Source organism: Corythoichthys intestinalis, chromosome 5 (assembly GCF_030265065.1).
Source record: "Corythoichthys intestinalis isolate RoL2023-P3 chromosome 5, ASM3026506v1, whole genome shotgun sequence".
NCBI lineage: Eukaryota > Metazoa > Chordata > Actinopteri > Syngnathiformes > Syngnathidae > Corythoichthys > Corythoichthys intestinalis.
Genome location: NC_080399.1, coordinates 61,004,615 through 61,023,231, shown reverse-complemented (window position 1 = coordinate 61,023,231; position 18,617 = coordinate 61,004,615). Strand labels below are relative to the sequence as shown.

The window sequence follows — 18,617 nt, the reverse complement described above, 5'->3', positions numbered from 1 at the left end:
ATCGCGCTTTAGGAATTGGGGATCGTGTTGTGGCAGTTTGCATTCATGCTTTTTTCTTTTGCAAAGCGTTTACAATTTGGGTTCGTGCTTTTTTCTATTTGCAAAGTGTTTGGACTTTGCATTTCGCCTGACACCTCTCGGCCACCGTAGTTTTCTCCACCAGAGAGCACTCATGCTCTTTGGGTGCATAAAGTTTCATTTTTATTGATTTTTCCAGTTGATCCTCCATAAGCCGCAAATTTATGGAAAAATTCTGTCATTCGTTGGTGCATAGACTTCATAATATATTGACGGGACATGGGGTGCGGGGCCGATTAATAGGGAGCCTATCTCCCTCAAAGCTGACCGAGTGGAAACACAGACAAAGAACTTTTTACATTGAAAATTCTTGTGAATAAATCCCTGAATTCTTTATAGATATGAATGTAAAAAAGTCTCGATTCTTGGTTAAAAGCAAAAAACCGGGCAGTTAGCATTTATTTTACGTAAATATGTCGAATGTGATGCTAGCCTTTTAGCCAAAGTGGCGCCGCCTTAGCACCACATAGAGCTTTTTACGATGAAACTTCTTCTGAACAAATGCTTAAATCCCTGAATTCTTTATAGGTATGGGCGTAATTGATTCTTGGTTAAAAGCAAAAAATTGGGCTGTTAGCATTTATTTCACGTAAATATTGCGAAGTAGGACGCCAATGCTGTAGCGGCAAATTTCTCCAATTGATTTTTTCACAATGTTTCAAAATGCATGCATGGTGCGAAAAATATAATAATTACCTTGAATCCATCAATCCTTCCTGTTTGTATGCGGTACAGCTTTTTCAGTCTAAATCCGGCGTTGGATCGCTGCATGTGTTTAAGAATAACTGTGACCGACTGCGAATAATTGAAACGGAGTGTGGGACGGCCCCTTACTTGAAGGCGTGACTCAGTGTATCGGGAATAAGTCCCGTCAATATAATTATGAAGTCTATGCATTTGTGCTAGGTTTGTGCTGCTATCGTTTTTGAAATGTAACAATTCTTTTATCGGTCAATCTGAGGTCTACCTGCCAATTTGATTAAAAATGGTTAAAAATTGTGTGAATCTTTAGTGCGACGTTTGTGCTGGCTGGTATGTGCTTTATAAAATGTCATTTGTGCAGCTATCATTTTTTAGATATTAATTTCGAGTGATGACGTCACGCAGCCCCCCATTTATTGCAAAATGGACCCAAAATGGTGCCATTTGTTAATGCTGTTTGTGCTGTACAAATATTCATTTGTACTTTTTTCGTTTATAGATATTGAGATATTGATTTCGAGTGATGACGTCAATCGCAGCGACTCCGTCAGAGGGGTGTCCCAAGAACTAACGCAAACGTAGCACAAACGAATGGGCACCCCTTAGGGTCCATTTTGCAGTAAATGGGGTGTGAGATATTCTTTTAAGTGATGACGTGACTCAATATCTCAAAAACGATCGTGTGGGGCATGCTATCGGTACGCTTGTATTTGTTGTCCTAATGAATGGATATCAGTGGAAAGTGTTTTGCATCAAAATTCTACCATATACACAGTGTTATTTCATCACAACAGTTTTGTATTATGTGTATGAAAGGTGCTATACAAAAAATGAGTTTTGATTAGACATAGCAAACCTGTTCTCCAGGTCTGGCATGGTTAGGTTCCGACTGATGAAGCACATCTTTAAGCTGATGACCTTCCTATCTGTGGAGGAGCTGTGTTTAGGAGATCCAGAATCCTCACTGTCATTGTAGCTGGGAGACTGTGGCCGAACACCATTCCATGGCAAGTCAGCCACAAGCGAATGCTTCTTGAATAGTGGGGATACCTCACGAATGTATTTCACTGTGGACGAAAACAGACGTTGAAAGGATAAAGTTGCATTCAGTGCAGAATAATTATGTAACTCTACCCGACTGATTAACCACGTTACTTCTGCTGATTGTTTAATAAAATGCATTACCAAATGAAATATTATTTGCATTATTTGAGTACGGTAGTTTCCCTTCCGTCATGGCGGAAGAAACAAAAGTTGAGCTCGTAACACGGCTCTTATATTGTATCTTTTTGTTATTATGATAATACTGACATTCTGAATATGAAGAAAGTGGACATGCTCGTTCTATGTTGTTTTGAATGGGGGTTGATTGACTGGGACTACGATAGCGCCTTTGTTGGTCGGTAATTGAAATGGAAGGAGTTGTTGTATGTGTGTGAGACAATTGTGGTAATTCCCCTCCCGTCATTGTATGAGAAACTAACCTGTGCTCGTAAGCAGTTTGAATTTTTTTTTTCTTCTTCTCCTTCTTTGTGCGAACCTAACTCACTAAAAATTATTGTTTGTGCACCAACTTAATGCTGGTGCAATTTCAAACCCTTACTTTTGAAAACTATAGCATCATGTACTCATTTAATAAATATTTAGTATGTAATATACATTGGTTGTAGACTACACATGCTGTATGTTCACATGATGATTATGGTCATGTGTTGTTTGTCAGCGTTTGTATTTTCTGATTAAAATGCAACAGTGGTATGATAATAATGATTCTCCATTGACTTATCTGGTAATCCAAAGGGGAAGTTGTGAGCTTCAATATTGTGATCCTGGTTGCAGTGCCATTTTACAAATGGCTATTACATCTTACCTATGGCTCCTTTAAATGGTAAAATATTGGCTGTGTCCTCACACTTATTATTAGGGTTGGACATCGTTTGAATTTGAACGATTCCGGTTCCAAACGATTCTTGATCCCGATTCTTTTAATGGGCGTGGTCCAAAAAATTGCGAAGTTTATATTAATTTCTTAACTTCTCGATTCTTTTTTAAATTATATGAACTTTCAGTTAACTTTGCTATGAATTTCTCACAGGGCTGTTTTTAACTTGCATATAAATATCAGTCTTTGAACTTGAACATGATAAAGTTTCTTTCCACAGGAGAGCACTTTCACAAAGATGTTCATTTTTCAAAATCTCACGGAGATAACATTTACACATTTTCTTTTGCCTATATTTTAGAGTGTCTTATGCTACAGGCATTTATTGTATTGCATCTTTTGTTTTAGGTGGTATTTCTACAAGTTAGTTAAGGGCTGACATCTTGCAGCTGTCAGGTGGGGAGTGTTCTGTCCCTTGAGCTTAAGTTGACTACTTTTTAAGATTGATTTCTTTCTCAACTGATATATTGTTTTATGTTATTTACTCTGATGGGAAGATTGACAAAATCTTCCATGATAATGTGCACATTTGGACTTATTTTTGTACATTTATGTTAGGTTCCCTTTTTATTTCCCTATAATTTAAAAGAGTGAAAGTTTGCATTAGCTTTAAAATATATTTCAGTCATTTGTACTTATTTTGCTGAATTATAAAAAGTAACATACATTTAAAAAAAAAAAGTCAATATTTACACTATTTTCAATTTTAATGCACATTGTATGTTGTAAAGTAGTAAAAACTGAGGTTTTGCATTTAGATGTGAGGAAATGAGGGAAAATAAAAATTAGGAGATGGTTGGTGTTTTTGTTATTTTGCACATCATTGAAAAAATACAATTTTTAGTAGAAATAAGTTTCTCATGTATGCCTTGTTACAAGCAGTAGCCTAATGCATGCGTAAAGCCTGTTTTGTTTTCTTGTTTGTTATAGGTATAGTTGTGCCAAAAGTAGTTTTCTTTGCGTTACGCTGGCTTTAGGAGGTATGACCCCACACCCCACTCCTTGCTATTAGAAGCGTGACTGCAAAGTATGACAGAAAACAATATTTCCAACAAACTCTCGTTATGACAGTTGTATGGGATGAACAGATGTCAGCAAATCAGTCTATTTCGGTGACATTACAGCCCCAACAGTTGCATGTGGTAATGCACTTTAAACATTGGATGACCGGCCCCAATAAAAATGACGAAGAAGCACAAGACAACATTGGGCCGAATCTCTTAGTCATTTATTATATCTATAAATATATATATATATATATATCTATATCTATATATATATATGTATATATTTTATACAGTTTACAGGCTGAATATACAGCAAGTGAAAACATCAGTTATTGTGCTCATTATGATAATGACAAGATGTCTGTTGCTACTCCTATTGTATAAAAATTTAAAAGACGAGGGACGCTTGCCATTTTGTTGATTGATATATGCCAATCAAATGTGTACTGTAGTATTTCTCACCTATATTGAAAGCTGCGCTGATAAAGAAAAATGAAAGCCGAAAGACACTGACAGGCAGATGGATTCACACTAGACTGTTTTTATCAGTGGGTGTCTGTTTGGTGAATTGTGGGATGTAATTTACAGTGAATTTTTTTATTGACGTTTTTATACACATGGCGCATTTGCACGGGATTATAATCTCAGACATCCTCTGTAATCATTAAAAATCAGAGGTCCCCACATAATACTATCCTATGCGAATCGGGCTTAAAACTGAATGTTCAAATGTAATTTGTTTGTTACCTTATGTTTTGCTGTGTTAAAAAAAGTATTTACTTATGTTTTTACTTGGTATAAAACCACTGCTGTCCTAACCTTATATTAGGACAATACGACAGAGTATTTAGGACCAAGGAAAGAAAAAAAAAATAGGACTGTGAGATTTAAGTCACACTAACAGAACCAGAAAACCTTTTCAGTACCCCTAAATCTCAAAATAATTATCCAAAAAGTCCAAAGGTATTGTATTTTGTTTAATGATGGAGGATACACTGCCCTCTGTGGCAGCGTTGGGTATGGCTGCACTGTCGCCTTGTATGACCGAGCAGCAGATTTAGACATCAGACATGGATAAAGGATATCTACGTTCTGGTTTGTCCCACATAAGTCTGTAAGTTGTTTCAGCTAATATATGTGTGCGTATGCATTTGTAATTAAGTTTAGAGCTACAGTTTGTGGAGTTATGTGCGAGCAATTTGCTATGAGAATTGTAAATAAGTTAGCATTCGTAGCATTTAAGCTAGCGGACTTTTGTTAGGCTAATTTAATCTAAATTTACATATTGATCAGACTAGATGGGCGTTTGAACACTAATTGTTTTGTGTCATATGTTTTATTGTTATAATGTGTCTTTCGTTTTGAACATAAGTGTACAAATGTGTGCTACAGCTTTACAAATTGTCATAAGTGAAGGAAGTAAAAAGCTTTAATAACCACAATTGTGTTGTTTACCGTCTGTCAAGCTGAACAACTTTAGTGAGGACAGAACACTCATACTAAAAAATAAAATTAAATAAAAGATACTGTGAGGTACAATAAGGTAGCCTACTGTTTACTCAACTTAAAAAAAAAAAAAAAAAGTCTGGAGACAAAATGGTAGACGAGAATCCAACGTCGCTAAGCCCAAATCACGCAAGTCAAGTACGTCGTAACCCAGGGACTACCTGTACTGGTACGAGAATAAAGTCATAATTAGGTATGCCTAAATTAGCAGCTATGTACTTTAAGCTGCCTCCATTAAAATCAACTATATTGAGGGCATCTTATGAGTCTGTTTTACAATTGGTTTGACAAATTAGGAAATCCTTAATCCGTTGTAGGGCTGCAGCTATCGATTATTTTAGTAGTTGAACAATCGATGAACTAGTCACTTCGAATAATCGAGTAATCAGATAGGGAACATACCTGAGCTGAGCCTCAAATCGTATAAAAAAATAAATGAGGCTCTAGGTACAACAAAAGAACAATTGGCTAACTTACATAGCAAAATTCGGCTAGCTTAAATGCTATTAAATGCCACCAATTTTTTTCTTACAATGCTCTTAACAAATGGTTCAAACACATATTCCCACAAAAAACGGCTAAATATACCTATATAGTAAATTACGAATGCATTAAAAAAACCATGAGCTCAAACAAAAACTTATGGAGCTTATGTTGGTCTTAACAGTGAGCAGCTGGATTCAGCCATGTGAAATATATCATATTCATTGTTTCCTCTAGAGGGCAGTGTATCCACCTAAAATCAAGAAAACTAAACGCAAACCCTTTCAAGACAAACCATTACAACAACAAATTAACTAAACGAATACTCGAAGCAACAAAATTTAATTCAAATCTTTTTTTTCCTCATCGAATACTCGAGTTAATTGAGTTATTTGGCTTATCTACATCAAATTATAATCAATAGAAGGAAATACTAATACTTTGTCATAGCTCCCAGCTAAAGTAAGCTTATTTATATATGTTTATGTACATAAAGTAATCGTGAATTGGAACAATAACTTGAGTCTTGTGAGTCTATATTTTAGAACCTTTTTAATAAATAAGGAAATCAGATTCTAAAACTCAACTCTCAATATTGCTGATTTTAACGGAGGCCAGCGCAGCGCTACGTAAAGTGCGTAGCAGCTAATTCAGCTTTATTAGCTGTATGTAATGATACGACTTTTTTATCATCCTAATAGTACGACGTTAATCTCTTCTTCCTAATTTTATCGCTCGTTCTTTGAGAGACAGCGAGAACCAAAAGTGGTATTTGCCATGTGGCAAAATTGATTCTGCCATGTGGAATTTTTTGCCATTTGGCAGAATGGATTTTGCCATGTGGCATTTTTTTGCTAAGTGGCATTTTTTCTGGTATGTGGCAAAATGGATTTTGGTTTGTGGCCGTTTTTTTTGTATGTTGCATTTTTTCGGGGGGTATTTGGCATTTTTGCAGGCCATGGACGTCATGCCATTGACGCCTATGCACTTCCAAATTTTCCATTCATTTTAAAAAGTAGAAAAACGTGTGGCTGTGATTTTTGACTATACGCTTACAATTACAGCGCATTGACATTCAATTGGCACCCAAGTAAGGCTATGCCATTGACGGCTATGAACATCCAAATTTTCCATTCATTTTAATGGCAAAATGCTACATGGCAAAAAAAAAGCCACATGGCGAAAACAATGACGTCAAAATCTATTTTGCCACGAGGCAAATAAAAATGCACATGGAAAAATCAGTTTTGCCACATGGCAAAACAAATGCCACAGGGCAAAATCAATTTTGCCACATGTCAAATAGCACATTTCATGTTCGGTCCTGCTGCTTTCTTTAGCCTCAATACAGTCGTGCCCCCCTAACCCCACCCCACCACCTTCATAAATACAATCCCAAGGTATTGTATCAGGACTCAAAATCAGGTGACCCGTACTCAGGGGCAAAAATATGCTGTCATGGCAAAAGCGTCTAATCAACCGTGCAAAACAATCATAGCATGTCAACTTTGTTCGTATTCCAAATGTAAGTTTACCATATTTACATAAAAGATATCCTTATTTAGTTTGTTTGGTGTTCTAGCAACCTTAGTGTACATAGCCTAAGGAGCTGTGGCAACCTGGACGAAGACGATGAACTTGTCGTGTAGTTGGCCGATTGTGGAGAGCGTGACCTCCGTTGTAACACAGAATCAAAGCAATCAAAAGGGGTTGAGTGTCGACTTTTAAAAAGGAAAATCTCGGTTTAACCATTTAGAACTATGTTCGAAGTATTTGCTAAATACTTCTTTGATGTCCATTTTAAGATATTAGGGCCATTCAATTAATAATTCAAGTGCAAATCTTGCATCTTGCTCCTTTAATTTTGTGTTCTAGGCTCTATCAACAACACATAAATTTTCGGCTGACTGCTGATATCCAAAGCCGATTTTGTAAGCAGAAATACTTTTTTTTCTTAAAGCATGTAGATTATGAAAGTCAATTAAAAAAAAAAAAGCATTGACAGCTTCAAATTTACAATGATGACCTGAGACTTAAAGGATTAATTCGGTCTAGTGCTACCAAACCATCGAACGCAGTACTTCTTTTTATGATTATACACTCAGCAAGAACAGTACATTATAAAAAAAAAAATTAAACCCACCAGGACGTCACGATGAGATGTACACAAGCGAGAGTTAAAAAGGATACTGTCCATGCTAAAGCTAACGCTACAAATTACATTTAGAGTGTAAGGATCACTCACTAAACATCGGTCGACCTCTAATCAAAATAGGACTTTTCAAAGAGGGGGTACTCAATTATGATGTCTGCTGTATATGGCAAGGTACGTACAATGATCCAGTCAAAAAATGCCTTAAAAAAATGAATGGTTTCCTCATTTTAGGTTTCAGCCTAGAATTTTCAATTTCACCTCTTAAGAGCAAGTCTAAACATTTGATGTAGAAACATATTTTCTACATATTTGCGGAAATTTAGCAAGTCTACTTCTTTTGATTTCATTTCAGAAAATTTGCTCCAAAGCAATAGAGAAATGCGAGGATGTTCTGAACACAAATAAATCAACATTATTGTCATTTCATGTAAAAAAAATACATGCATATGAGCCTTAGCTCTGTCCACATCAGTCTAAAATGATCCAAGTGAATGACTTTCTCACAAATATAAACACACACAGGAAGAAAATAAATCTGAGCTTTGCTAAGCCAACTCAAGGAAAAGTGCATTATAGAATGTTGTAATGTTGATGATAATCCTACATTTCATGTAACATGCAATGACATAAGTCAAGTTGGGTTTTTGGCAATCACTGTATTATCAAAAATGTGTGTCATCTCACTCAAAAGATAAAGCAGATTATGGACAAAAATAATCACATTTGGCGTGCTCCACTGTAAAAGATTAGCAAAGTCTACTTCTCATGTCAGCAGGGAGGGTAGCATGGATGTTTTTTTTTTGGGCTGTATAATGCAGCGCCTCATTAACCTGATGGCTATCAACCATTAAAAATGATCCCCCCCGTTCAATAATAGACCAATATAAATACGAGGGGCATTCAAAAAGTAATGCACTCAAGTGCATTGCTCGTACAGGATTTTACCAATCCTGTTTATATTTGGTACAAATATGATAGGACACACCTTTTTGCTATTGTTATATGTGTTTTTCTTATTTTCAGATTTTTAAAGCTTAAACTAGCTTCCAAAATTGCTGCCCCTCTTGAAGCTCGTCAGAGGTGAATGGGCGACCACTAAAGGGCTTATCGGCTATGCTGGCTTTACCCACCTCTTCATGGTCTTCAGTATTGTTTTTAAATCCCTGTACCCATCTTTTTACAGTATAATAGTCTCTATGGTATCATCCTTGTAGACATTTCCCAGCCGGCTGTGAATCTTCAGAGGGGTTTCTCCCTCTGCAACAAGGAATTCGATTACAGCTCTTTGTTTCTGACGAGCTTCAAGAGGGCCAGCCATTTTGGAAGCTAGTTTAAGCTTTAAAAATCAGAAAATAAGAAAAACACATATAAACATCACAAAAAGATGTGTCCTATCATGTTTGTGCCAAATATAAACAAGATTGGTAAAATCCTGTACAAGCAATGCACTTGAGTGCATTACTTTTTGAATGCCCCTGGTACATACACTGTATGATTCACTATTATTTTTATTGAAGCTAGGAGTCTACCAACAGGTTGCTACCAAAATGTTCCACTGGAATAGAGTCTGTGATACCTCATTGGCTGCCACTGACGGCATTAGACGTCCAGTTTATTTTGACAGAGAGGATTCGCCCCTCCCGGTCAAGATGGATTGGATGTCTAGCACTGTCAATGGCACTGAAACCAGAGCATTCACAGCCAGTCTTCCCAGTTTTGGTGGCATTTACAGGTCACTTCCTGTTAAATTTGGGGCTTTTACAGATCACTTCCTGTTCATTTTGAGTCACTTCCATTTGGGGTCATTTCTGGGTCACCACCAGTTTAACAGGAATTGACTCATAAATGCCCCAAAATCAACAGGAAGTGACCTAAAATCGCCCAAAATGAATTAATTGGCAGGCCAGACACGTCCATTTTGTTTGATGTGGTAGCATGGCAGCGAATAAAAATTGTCACCTTCCCACTTCAAATGGATTGGATGTCTACTAGTGATGATCCCATTTCAGTTCACAGCAGAAGAATGAAAACATTTTTTCCCTCTTTATTAGATGTCTCGTAGAATACCTGAGAATGATTTCCTGACCCGTGTAATCGATAATTGTATCGCCATATCTTGAGCTAATTTTTATCTTGAGCCTCGTATTGCATGTCGACTTAAGCGATTTGGACTTTACAACGCTGGGGTCTCGTCCACCATTTTTTCCCCCAGTCTTTTGTTTTCTTTTTGCAAAACCAGTACCTTGTTGTACCTCCGTTTCTTATTTTATACTTTATTTTATTAATATGCCGTGTTCTGTCCTCACTAAACGTGAAGTTATTCAGCTTGACAGAGAGCAAACAACGCAATTGTGGTTGTTAAAGCTTTTTACTTCCTTCACTTTTGTCAATTTGGAAAGCTGTAACACACATATGTTCAAAACACATTTTAACAATAAAACACTCGGCACAAAAAAAATTGTACTCAAACGTCCATCTAGTCTGATCAAAATGTTGATTTAGTAGATTAAATTAGCCTAATTTACCTAACAAAAGTCAGCTAGCTTAAATGCTCCGAATGCTAACGTATTTACAATTCTCACTGCAAATTGCTTACACGTAACTCCACAAATTGTAGCGGTAAACTTAATTAAAAATGCATACACAAACATTAAATAGCTGAAACAACTTACAACCTTATGTGGGCCAAACCAGAGCGCAGCTGTCCTTTATTCATGTCATACGAGAGTCTACTCCTCAGTCATAAGGCAGGGTTTCCCCTACACATAAGAGATTGTGGCGCACCGCCACACCAAAATAAAAGCCGCCACGCCTGGCAAATGAAATGGTTTTTTTTTTGTTTTAAAATTTTAACGCCGTTTCAAGCTAGTGGCAGCAGAATGTGAAGGGTTCAGTGGCAACCTATTCATTGTGTATCATAATGTCCGTAACTACGCGCGGCCCTCTTAAGAGACGATTGGGCTGCGGAACTGTGATGCAGGGAGAAGGGAGTAGGAAGAATGGGAGAACGAGCGAGATAGCGGTCGCATGTCGCGGCAGCCCGGTGTTATTTTGTCATTGTTTTTTTTTTTTTTTTTTTTTTTTTTACTATTGTCACCACAATAAAGTGGTTAAGCCAATACAGACTCCTCTCCTTCTTCCCCCATGTCCGAGACAGCAGTTAGAATCGGACTTCTTGGCGAAAATGTGACGGCTGTCTTGGACCAAGTTTGAATGAATTTGCGCCGAGAGGCGCAGCCCAAAATAGAGCCTTGCTCTATTTTCAGAGCGCCACGCGCTAACGTCGACAACGAGGTGCAGGCTTACTTATATCTGTGCTATCAGGCGGTTTCGGAGGATGGATATACCAATCACGGCTGACGAACGTTTGATAAATCTACTTTTAATCAAGTCGCGCAAGCTCTGGGACACTCGAAAAATGACTCTCATAATTCTCCATGCTAAGTTAATGGTACCTTGATGTGCATTTCTATGGAAATGTAGTTCACGAACAACAACAAAAAAACTTCACCTTCTCACCGAAACTAGTAAAACTCTTTACACGGCTATTAGAATTTCCCCCCTACTCATTGAAATGGGTCCGTTAACAGAAGGACTATTATTGTCGTGGTAATGTAGTACGTATAAGGACCATATAAAAGGAAAAAGAAGGACTACAACGGGGGTCTGCAACCAGCGGCTCTAGAGAGTAGTCACGTGGTGCATCATTCTCTATAGCTTCCACTGCAGGGAAAATAAACATTTAATCATGAATAATGATGTAATTGTACCCAACTTGGTCATTTTGATAGTAGGCTAATATAGCAAATATCGATACATACAGCCGGTGTTGCTTTCATTTTAAGGCTTATACAAGTCTTTTAATTTTTTGCAGCTCCAGATATATGGTATCAGTTTATTTTGTTGGTCAAATATGGGTCTTTCAAAATTTTGGGTTGTGGACCCCTGGAATATGAGATGTGCGTCATACCATTGCTGCAAGGAAAAAATTGTATTATTGGGTAACGTAGCTATAATCAGCTACGCATTTTATGTAGATGTACTGTAGCTGAGAGCTGTGACATTAGCCTGGCTAATGAAATATTTCAATTATATCTTTGTTATGGTTCTTTTTGGGAAAAAAACATGAAAAACAAAATTTTTGCCGTGGCACGACATGGTGAGGCAGTCTGACTCCGATGCAGCCCACCACCACAGCTTCAAAAAATCCTACAGGAAACCCTGTAAGGCGACAGTCCAGCCAGACCCAACGTTGCCACCAGACGACAGTGTATCCTCCATCATTAAAGAAAATACAATACTTTTGGACAGCTATTTTGGGTTCCTTGAGGTTTAAATCCGACTTGCGCAGAAATTTTACGTCGCCAGCGTAGGAACGGAACTGGTTCGTAGCCCGAGGACCACCTGTATTTTGATTTTTAAATCTGCTTAGTTGCTTCGAATAGCTGCTGTGTTTGAATTTTTTAATTGTACTAAAACCAGGCCAATGGATCGGCCACTCATGAAAATGGCTGCTTAACACTTCACATTGTGGGGAATTTTAATTTGAATATTAGGCACCATGAAAAAACAGGCTACTGAATTTGATATCGCTGGTTTAAACATAACTCGTCCATTCTTAATTGAGGGTTAGACACTTCTCAGTGTGTTACAAGGATATGTCAACGGTAAGATTCTGCGTTGAGTCTCCAGTGCTCACCTTTGCCCTTAAAACGTGGATGTCAAGTGGGGTCAGGAATGTAGGGCACCTAAGGTAATTGTTCGTGTGAACCTATGTGGGGATGTGTGTACACAGCACAGTCATTTGGAAAGTCAAAATTTTCAAACTGAATGCTATTCCCTTCTCGGGGTAGGGGAGGGGGGTACAGGGATAGGAAGGGACAGTAAAAGCACATCCAATGCTGCCTGCGCAACTGACAAACATTCTCAGGCACCTGACACATTCCTCTTAACAAAATAGTCAGGTTTGTGACTGTCAAGAAGCTTCAGTTTTTCTTGGTGCATCGACAATTACTGAATTATCAACATCATTGGCTATGTTTATTTCTTTATTCCAATCAGCGTTCAGATTAAAATTATGATCGGATGCACTGTTTTCATGGACACTCAGACGTCACACCTTTGGTCGGAAAAAAATTATTTTGACATGCGCAGAATGACCAAATATGCTTCAAATAGTAGTAGAACAGTGGTTCTAAACCTGGGTTTGATCGAACCCTAGGGGTTCGCTGAGTACGTTTAAGGGGTTCAGCAGGGCCCTATTTTCGTATGCTGACTAAATCTAGGCAAAGCTGTGTTTTAAACCAGGGTTTGGACTGTTTTCCTGCCAATTTACAGGTTTTATTTCTTTTTTTCACTGCTAGTCCTCTATCTGAGGGCCGCTGTGGGTACGGGTTTCCGTTCCAACCCATCAAGAGGAAACCTTTTCACCAATCTGGTGTATTGCAAGCGCAATCAGTTGGTCGCAGTCAAGTGCTTCTTGTTTCAGCAGGAACCTTATTGGTTAAACTGTCTGTGCTCGATCAGTTGGAACAAAGACCAGGACCGACTAGAGCCATACGGACCGGTTTGCCCACCCCTTGCTTAGACATTAGCTTGCTAGCTTAGATATACAGTACTATCAGTTTTAAATTTGAGAATAAAAAAGCTTTATTATCTAATACGAAATATTTGGTGAATGCACAGGTGAAACTCGTGGAGTTCGGTACCTTCATCAGGGTTAAGAACCACAGTAGAAGAAGAAGAAGCCGGAGCAACTTCCGTGTCAAAGATATGTCACTGTCTATTTCTACTTTAAAGAGATCCTCGATCTTAAAGACAAGTAATTAATTAAAGACAAATGTTAGCATGAGTTATAATAATTTGATATTAAAACCCCTCTTAATGTTTTCGTTTTAATAAAATTTGTAAAATTATTTTAACTGATAGGTCGCCATTCTTGTTGACGTCGCAGTGCGGTGACTTCACCGGTCCCGCTGCCGAATTTCCAGCGTGTCACTCGTTAGCTACCCCAACATGTCGTCGGTTCTGCCCTTCCAATTTAAACCATAGCGGAAAAGTGAAGAGCATGACAGCACTGTCGGTCGTTCACATGACAAGCAACACAGGCAAAACGCAGAGCAGGAAATACCTTATAATACCTTTCATAACTATTGACAGTATAAACTCTCACTGAAGGTAATAGAACTATGAATGCACACGTGTGATAGTCAGGATCAGAGTCGTGTCGTGGCTTACTGTCCTCATTAAATTCGTCATCTGGATCGAGTGTCCTCCATGTCTTGTACATCCAACTCAAGTTTAGCTACGTGCTGGTCTATATTAAGTGCTCAGCGCGCATCAGCTGGCCACTGTATCGCTGCATCGGACATGTCTGGATCAGTTTAAGTTGCAGCATCACTCATATTAGGTGAGTACTGAACAGACACACTTACTGCCTGATGAACTGACAGTAGAGGTGAATTATTAGCTTCCTCTGTGACTAGCGGTACACCAGAAGGTTCGTCTACCGCTGTAGCGACAAGAGCAGCTTGCCAGCTTAAGAGAGTGGCCAGCGTTTTCTTGTCTTTGGCGCTTTATTGCGCGCACTTCACGCACTATCAGAGCATGTTGAGGCTTCTTGTGAGGGAAAATAATTGGAACAGCATTTGATTTTAGTCTCCCCTTATATCCAGCCGCCCCAGTGAGCTCTTTCATAAGTTGTCGTCGACTAAACGCCTCGAATGCGGTAGGAGAAAAATGGCGAGAATAAAGCCTTGGGTCTTTGGGAAGTTTTGTCAGTCTACAGGCATTTTCCCAAACCTTTCTCCTCTTCGTGTCAATAGGAAATCTGAGGAGACTCACATCACTCCCCTTGTTTCCATTTGAATGGAAATTGCATCCAAAAGCAGCATATCGTGGCATTTTACTTAGCGAGTTTAGGCAGCAATACACAATTGTTGTACACAAATGGAAACATTCCAATTACGTCATCACTCCGAGCCCGCAAAATATGGCGCCAACTATCAGTCAAAATATGTAGTAAATATTATAAAATATTGCCATAGATCTAACATTTTATGTGTTTCTAACAACATATTTTAGTACAAGAGAACAATTGTGGTTTATTACAGCCTACATGTCTTTAAGATTGAGGATCCCTTTAAACCTTAATGCAGAGCTTCTCAATTATTTCTCTTACTGTTACAGAAAGAAATCATGATACGAAAGCCGCTCCAGTACCACCGTATTTAGAAAAAAGTAAATAATTTGCACTTAGTTGTACTTTAATTGTTTTGTTTAATGCACTGTTCAGCACTTAATAAGATATACAGTATATTTCTGCTGCAAGGCTTACTGTTTGTAGGCCTGAACGATATTGGAAAAAAAACTATCATTGCGATTTTTTGGGGGTTTGCAATATATTGCGATATTATGGTAATATTGGGATATTAAAACTAACTAACTAAAAATAACTTCAATAGCTGTTTGGGATAGGCCTTGGGATAGGCCTGAATGACATTGCGATATACTGTATATTGCCAAGGCTCCACACTTTTTATTATAGGTTGGAGTGGTGCACCTATTTTTTTGTCTTAGGGTGCACCAGCACAAAATGTAGACGCACTCACATTTTTCATTGTATCATCTTTAACGCCATACTTTTAATCAATCTCCATAACATTCATATAATTCATTCATCTTCTGAACTGCTTATCCTGACAAGCGTCGCAGGGGTGCTGGAGCCTATCACAGCTAACTCACGGCAGAAGGTGGAGTACACCCTAGACAACCAGCCAGTCACAGGCCACGCAACCATTCACGCACATACTCAAACCTACGGACAATTTGGAGTGTTCAAACAGCATACCGTGCACGTTTTTGGGGGATTTGGCAGGAACCCAGAAAAAAACCCACACAGGAAGAGGAAGAACATGCAAACTCCACACAGGAAGCCCGGAGCCGGGATTGAACCCACGATCCCAGAACTGAGGTGGGCGTGCTAACCACTGTCCCACCATACCACCTTCATAATGTGTTGTTTTTTTCTTTCTTTAAAGACCAAATGTGAATTAAGGTTGGCCAACCATGTTTTTGAATAATATCATTTTAGTTTTTTTTTTTAACGCAACCCTTCCAGAGTCTTTGTTTAACCCATAGTAACGCCCTTGACAACGAAAACCCTTTTCTTCGACAATCTTCGGAAATTACGTCACACAGAGAACTGCGAGGGAAGTCCGCTATAGAGCAGTATTGTTGCATTGCTTCTCGATAAGATGCCACGGCGGTGTGTGGCGATGTATTGTTCTCAATCTAAATAAAAGTTGTATGAGTGGCCAAAGGATAGCAGGGCACGTAAATGGACATCTTTCGTTTACACGTAGCGGATGAATTTCACGCCATCATCGAGTAGTGTTCTCTGCTACAAACACTTCGAAAGATGCCTGCTTCCTTAACCGGTCTGCTAATGAGCAAGGATTTGCAAAAAAAGTGTGATTTTTGGATAGATGACTGATGACTTTGTCAAAGCAGAGCTGGCAACTGTTGTGGAATGAACAGTACAAGGTAGCTACGTTAGCCAAAAGGTAACTCGAGGCAAAACCCCGATTGTGTTGTGGAATGAACAGTTGAAGCTAGCTTTCGGCCAACGTCGCTAACTCGTGGCAATCCCTAATCATAGTTGTATTGAGTTCATTTTGCCTACACTTATAAATTCGTCAAAACTTTTCTTTTATCCCAGGCAATAGTAGGTGGTTTATTTACCTGACATGTTTCGGCGAACACTTCTGTCAGGTAAATAAAAGCTAACGTCGCTAGCTTCTACTGTTCATTCCACAACATGATCGGGTTTTCGTCAAAACTTTTCTTATATCCCAGGTAATAGTAGGTGGTTTATTTACCTGACGTGCTTCAAATCATAAAAATAATAACAGCCAATATCTTACCAATCTTGTAATCTCGATGGGTCATGTCTCCATTCCATGTCAGGTAGTTTAGGCACATTGTTTGCATCCTGATTAACGTCTGGCTAATACATGTTTGGTCCAACATAAAATTCCAACCTCCTCCTCTTCCTCCAACTCTTCAAAAACTTGGATCTCCTCCCTTGCGCTCGATATATCGCTTTTTGAATCATTGTTTGAAGGGCTTTGTATGGCGGCCGTATGGAGCGCTGCCATCGCTGTTCTCGGTGTGACGTATCACTTCCGGGTTTTCCCCTTTCAGGCTAAAACTTTTGAAATGCGATTATTTTGTCAAATATACAACATATAAATTATTTTTTCATGCTTTATTTGTTGACCAAATGTTTAATGCAGTGGTGTCCAAACTATTCCACATAGGGCCGCAGTGGTTGCTGGATTTCATTCCTACACAACAAGACTAGGGCTGTCCCAAACAACTAATTTTCTCCCGATTAGTCAGCCAACTATTTTTACGATTAGTCGACTAATCTAATAATAATTAAAAAAATTAATTAATTAAAAAATAAAAAAAATTATAAATTGTTTTTGTTTACTAATTTAGCAATGAAATTTTTGTTGACACTTAGCAATTCACAAAAAACATATTGGAACACTTACATTATTTATTAAAGTACAATAAACACATAAATAATAATAAATCACAAATAAACAATGAGTTCAAATGCTGATAGAATTAACTAGTGTAGCATCCCGATTGAAAAGGTGGTCTCTTAAACTGACGGTTTACAACTTTTATTCCATCCTTGATGTAATCACACCGTAAGAGCTATGGTGCACACAAATAAAACATTACAATTGGAAATAAACAAAAACTTTTCACCTTTTTCCTTTTAACCTTATTTATATATCAATGAATTGCCTTTACCTTAATTTATTACCTTATCATTGACAATCTCTCCCTTGAGTGCAATCACTGTATATACTGTATATATTTATGACCTTTTAACCTTATATAATTTTCTATACCAGAAAATAAACCATAACATGAAATAAACCTTTCAGTTAGCATTAAGGACAATACTAATAGCACTTATAGACCCACTGTCAATGAAACATTATTATTCAGTAAGGCGACAGCACCCTCTGGTGTACAAAAAAAATTACAAACGGTGACGGCGCTTGAGTTGTTTATTCACGGTCGACGTGCAGCCAAGCTTGGCATTAAAGAGACAGGACAGAAGAGTGTACCCTCCGTTGTTTCTTTGAAATAAGTCAATGTTTTGGACACTGGTGCGCTTTTTTTTGGCTTTATGCCGCTTTCCCCGCTCGCATACAGAGCATCCGACATTCTGAACTTTCCACGCATATATATATTTTTTTATCCCTTCATTAACCGTCGACGGGATGTTGTGCTTGTCGACGGATTTACGTCATCGATGACGTCGACTATGTCGACTAGTCGGGACAGCTCTAAACAAGACGACATCTTTTCACTAATCTGGTGTCTCACAAGTGTAATTACTTGATTGCAATCAGGTGCTGCTTGTTTTAGCACAAACTTCATTGGTTAAACTGTCTGTGCTTGATTGGTAGGAAGAAAAACCAGGACCCACAGCGGCCCTTGAGGACAGATTTGGACACCCATACTTTAATGTGACCCTATTTGGCATTTTATGAAATTACTTCACATTTGGTCATTAAATACAGTGGTTCCTCTACATACGAAGTTAATTCGTTCCAGTACCTTGTTTCTAAATCAAAATGGTCGTATGTCGAGCAGGATTTTCCAATAGGAATACATTATAATTCCATTCATCCGTGCCACAGCCCAAAAACCTACA

The 18,617-nt window shown here is 38.2% G+C and overlaps 1 protein-coding gene across 1 annotated transcript in view; it reads right to left on the bottom strand.

Moving 5' to 3' along the window:
* sntb2 (syntrophin, beta 2) overlaps positions 1-18,617 on the bottom strand; it is a 48,251-nt gene that overhangs the window by 26,178 nt on the left and 3,456 nt on the right. The window contains exon 2 of the mRNA XM_057836772.1: positions 1,637-1,847. Within this exon, the coding sequence (XP_057692755.1) occupies positions 1,637-1,847 (211 nt within the window). The remainder of the gene's footprint in view (positions 1-1,636; positions 1,848-18,617) is intronic.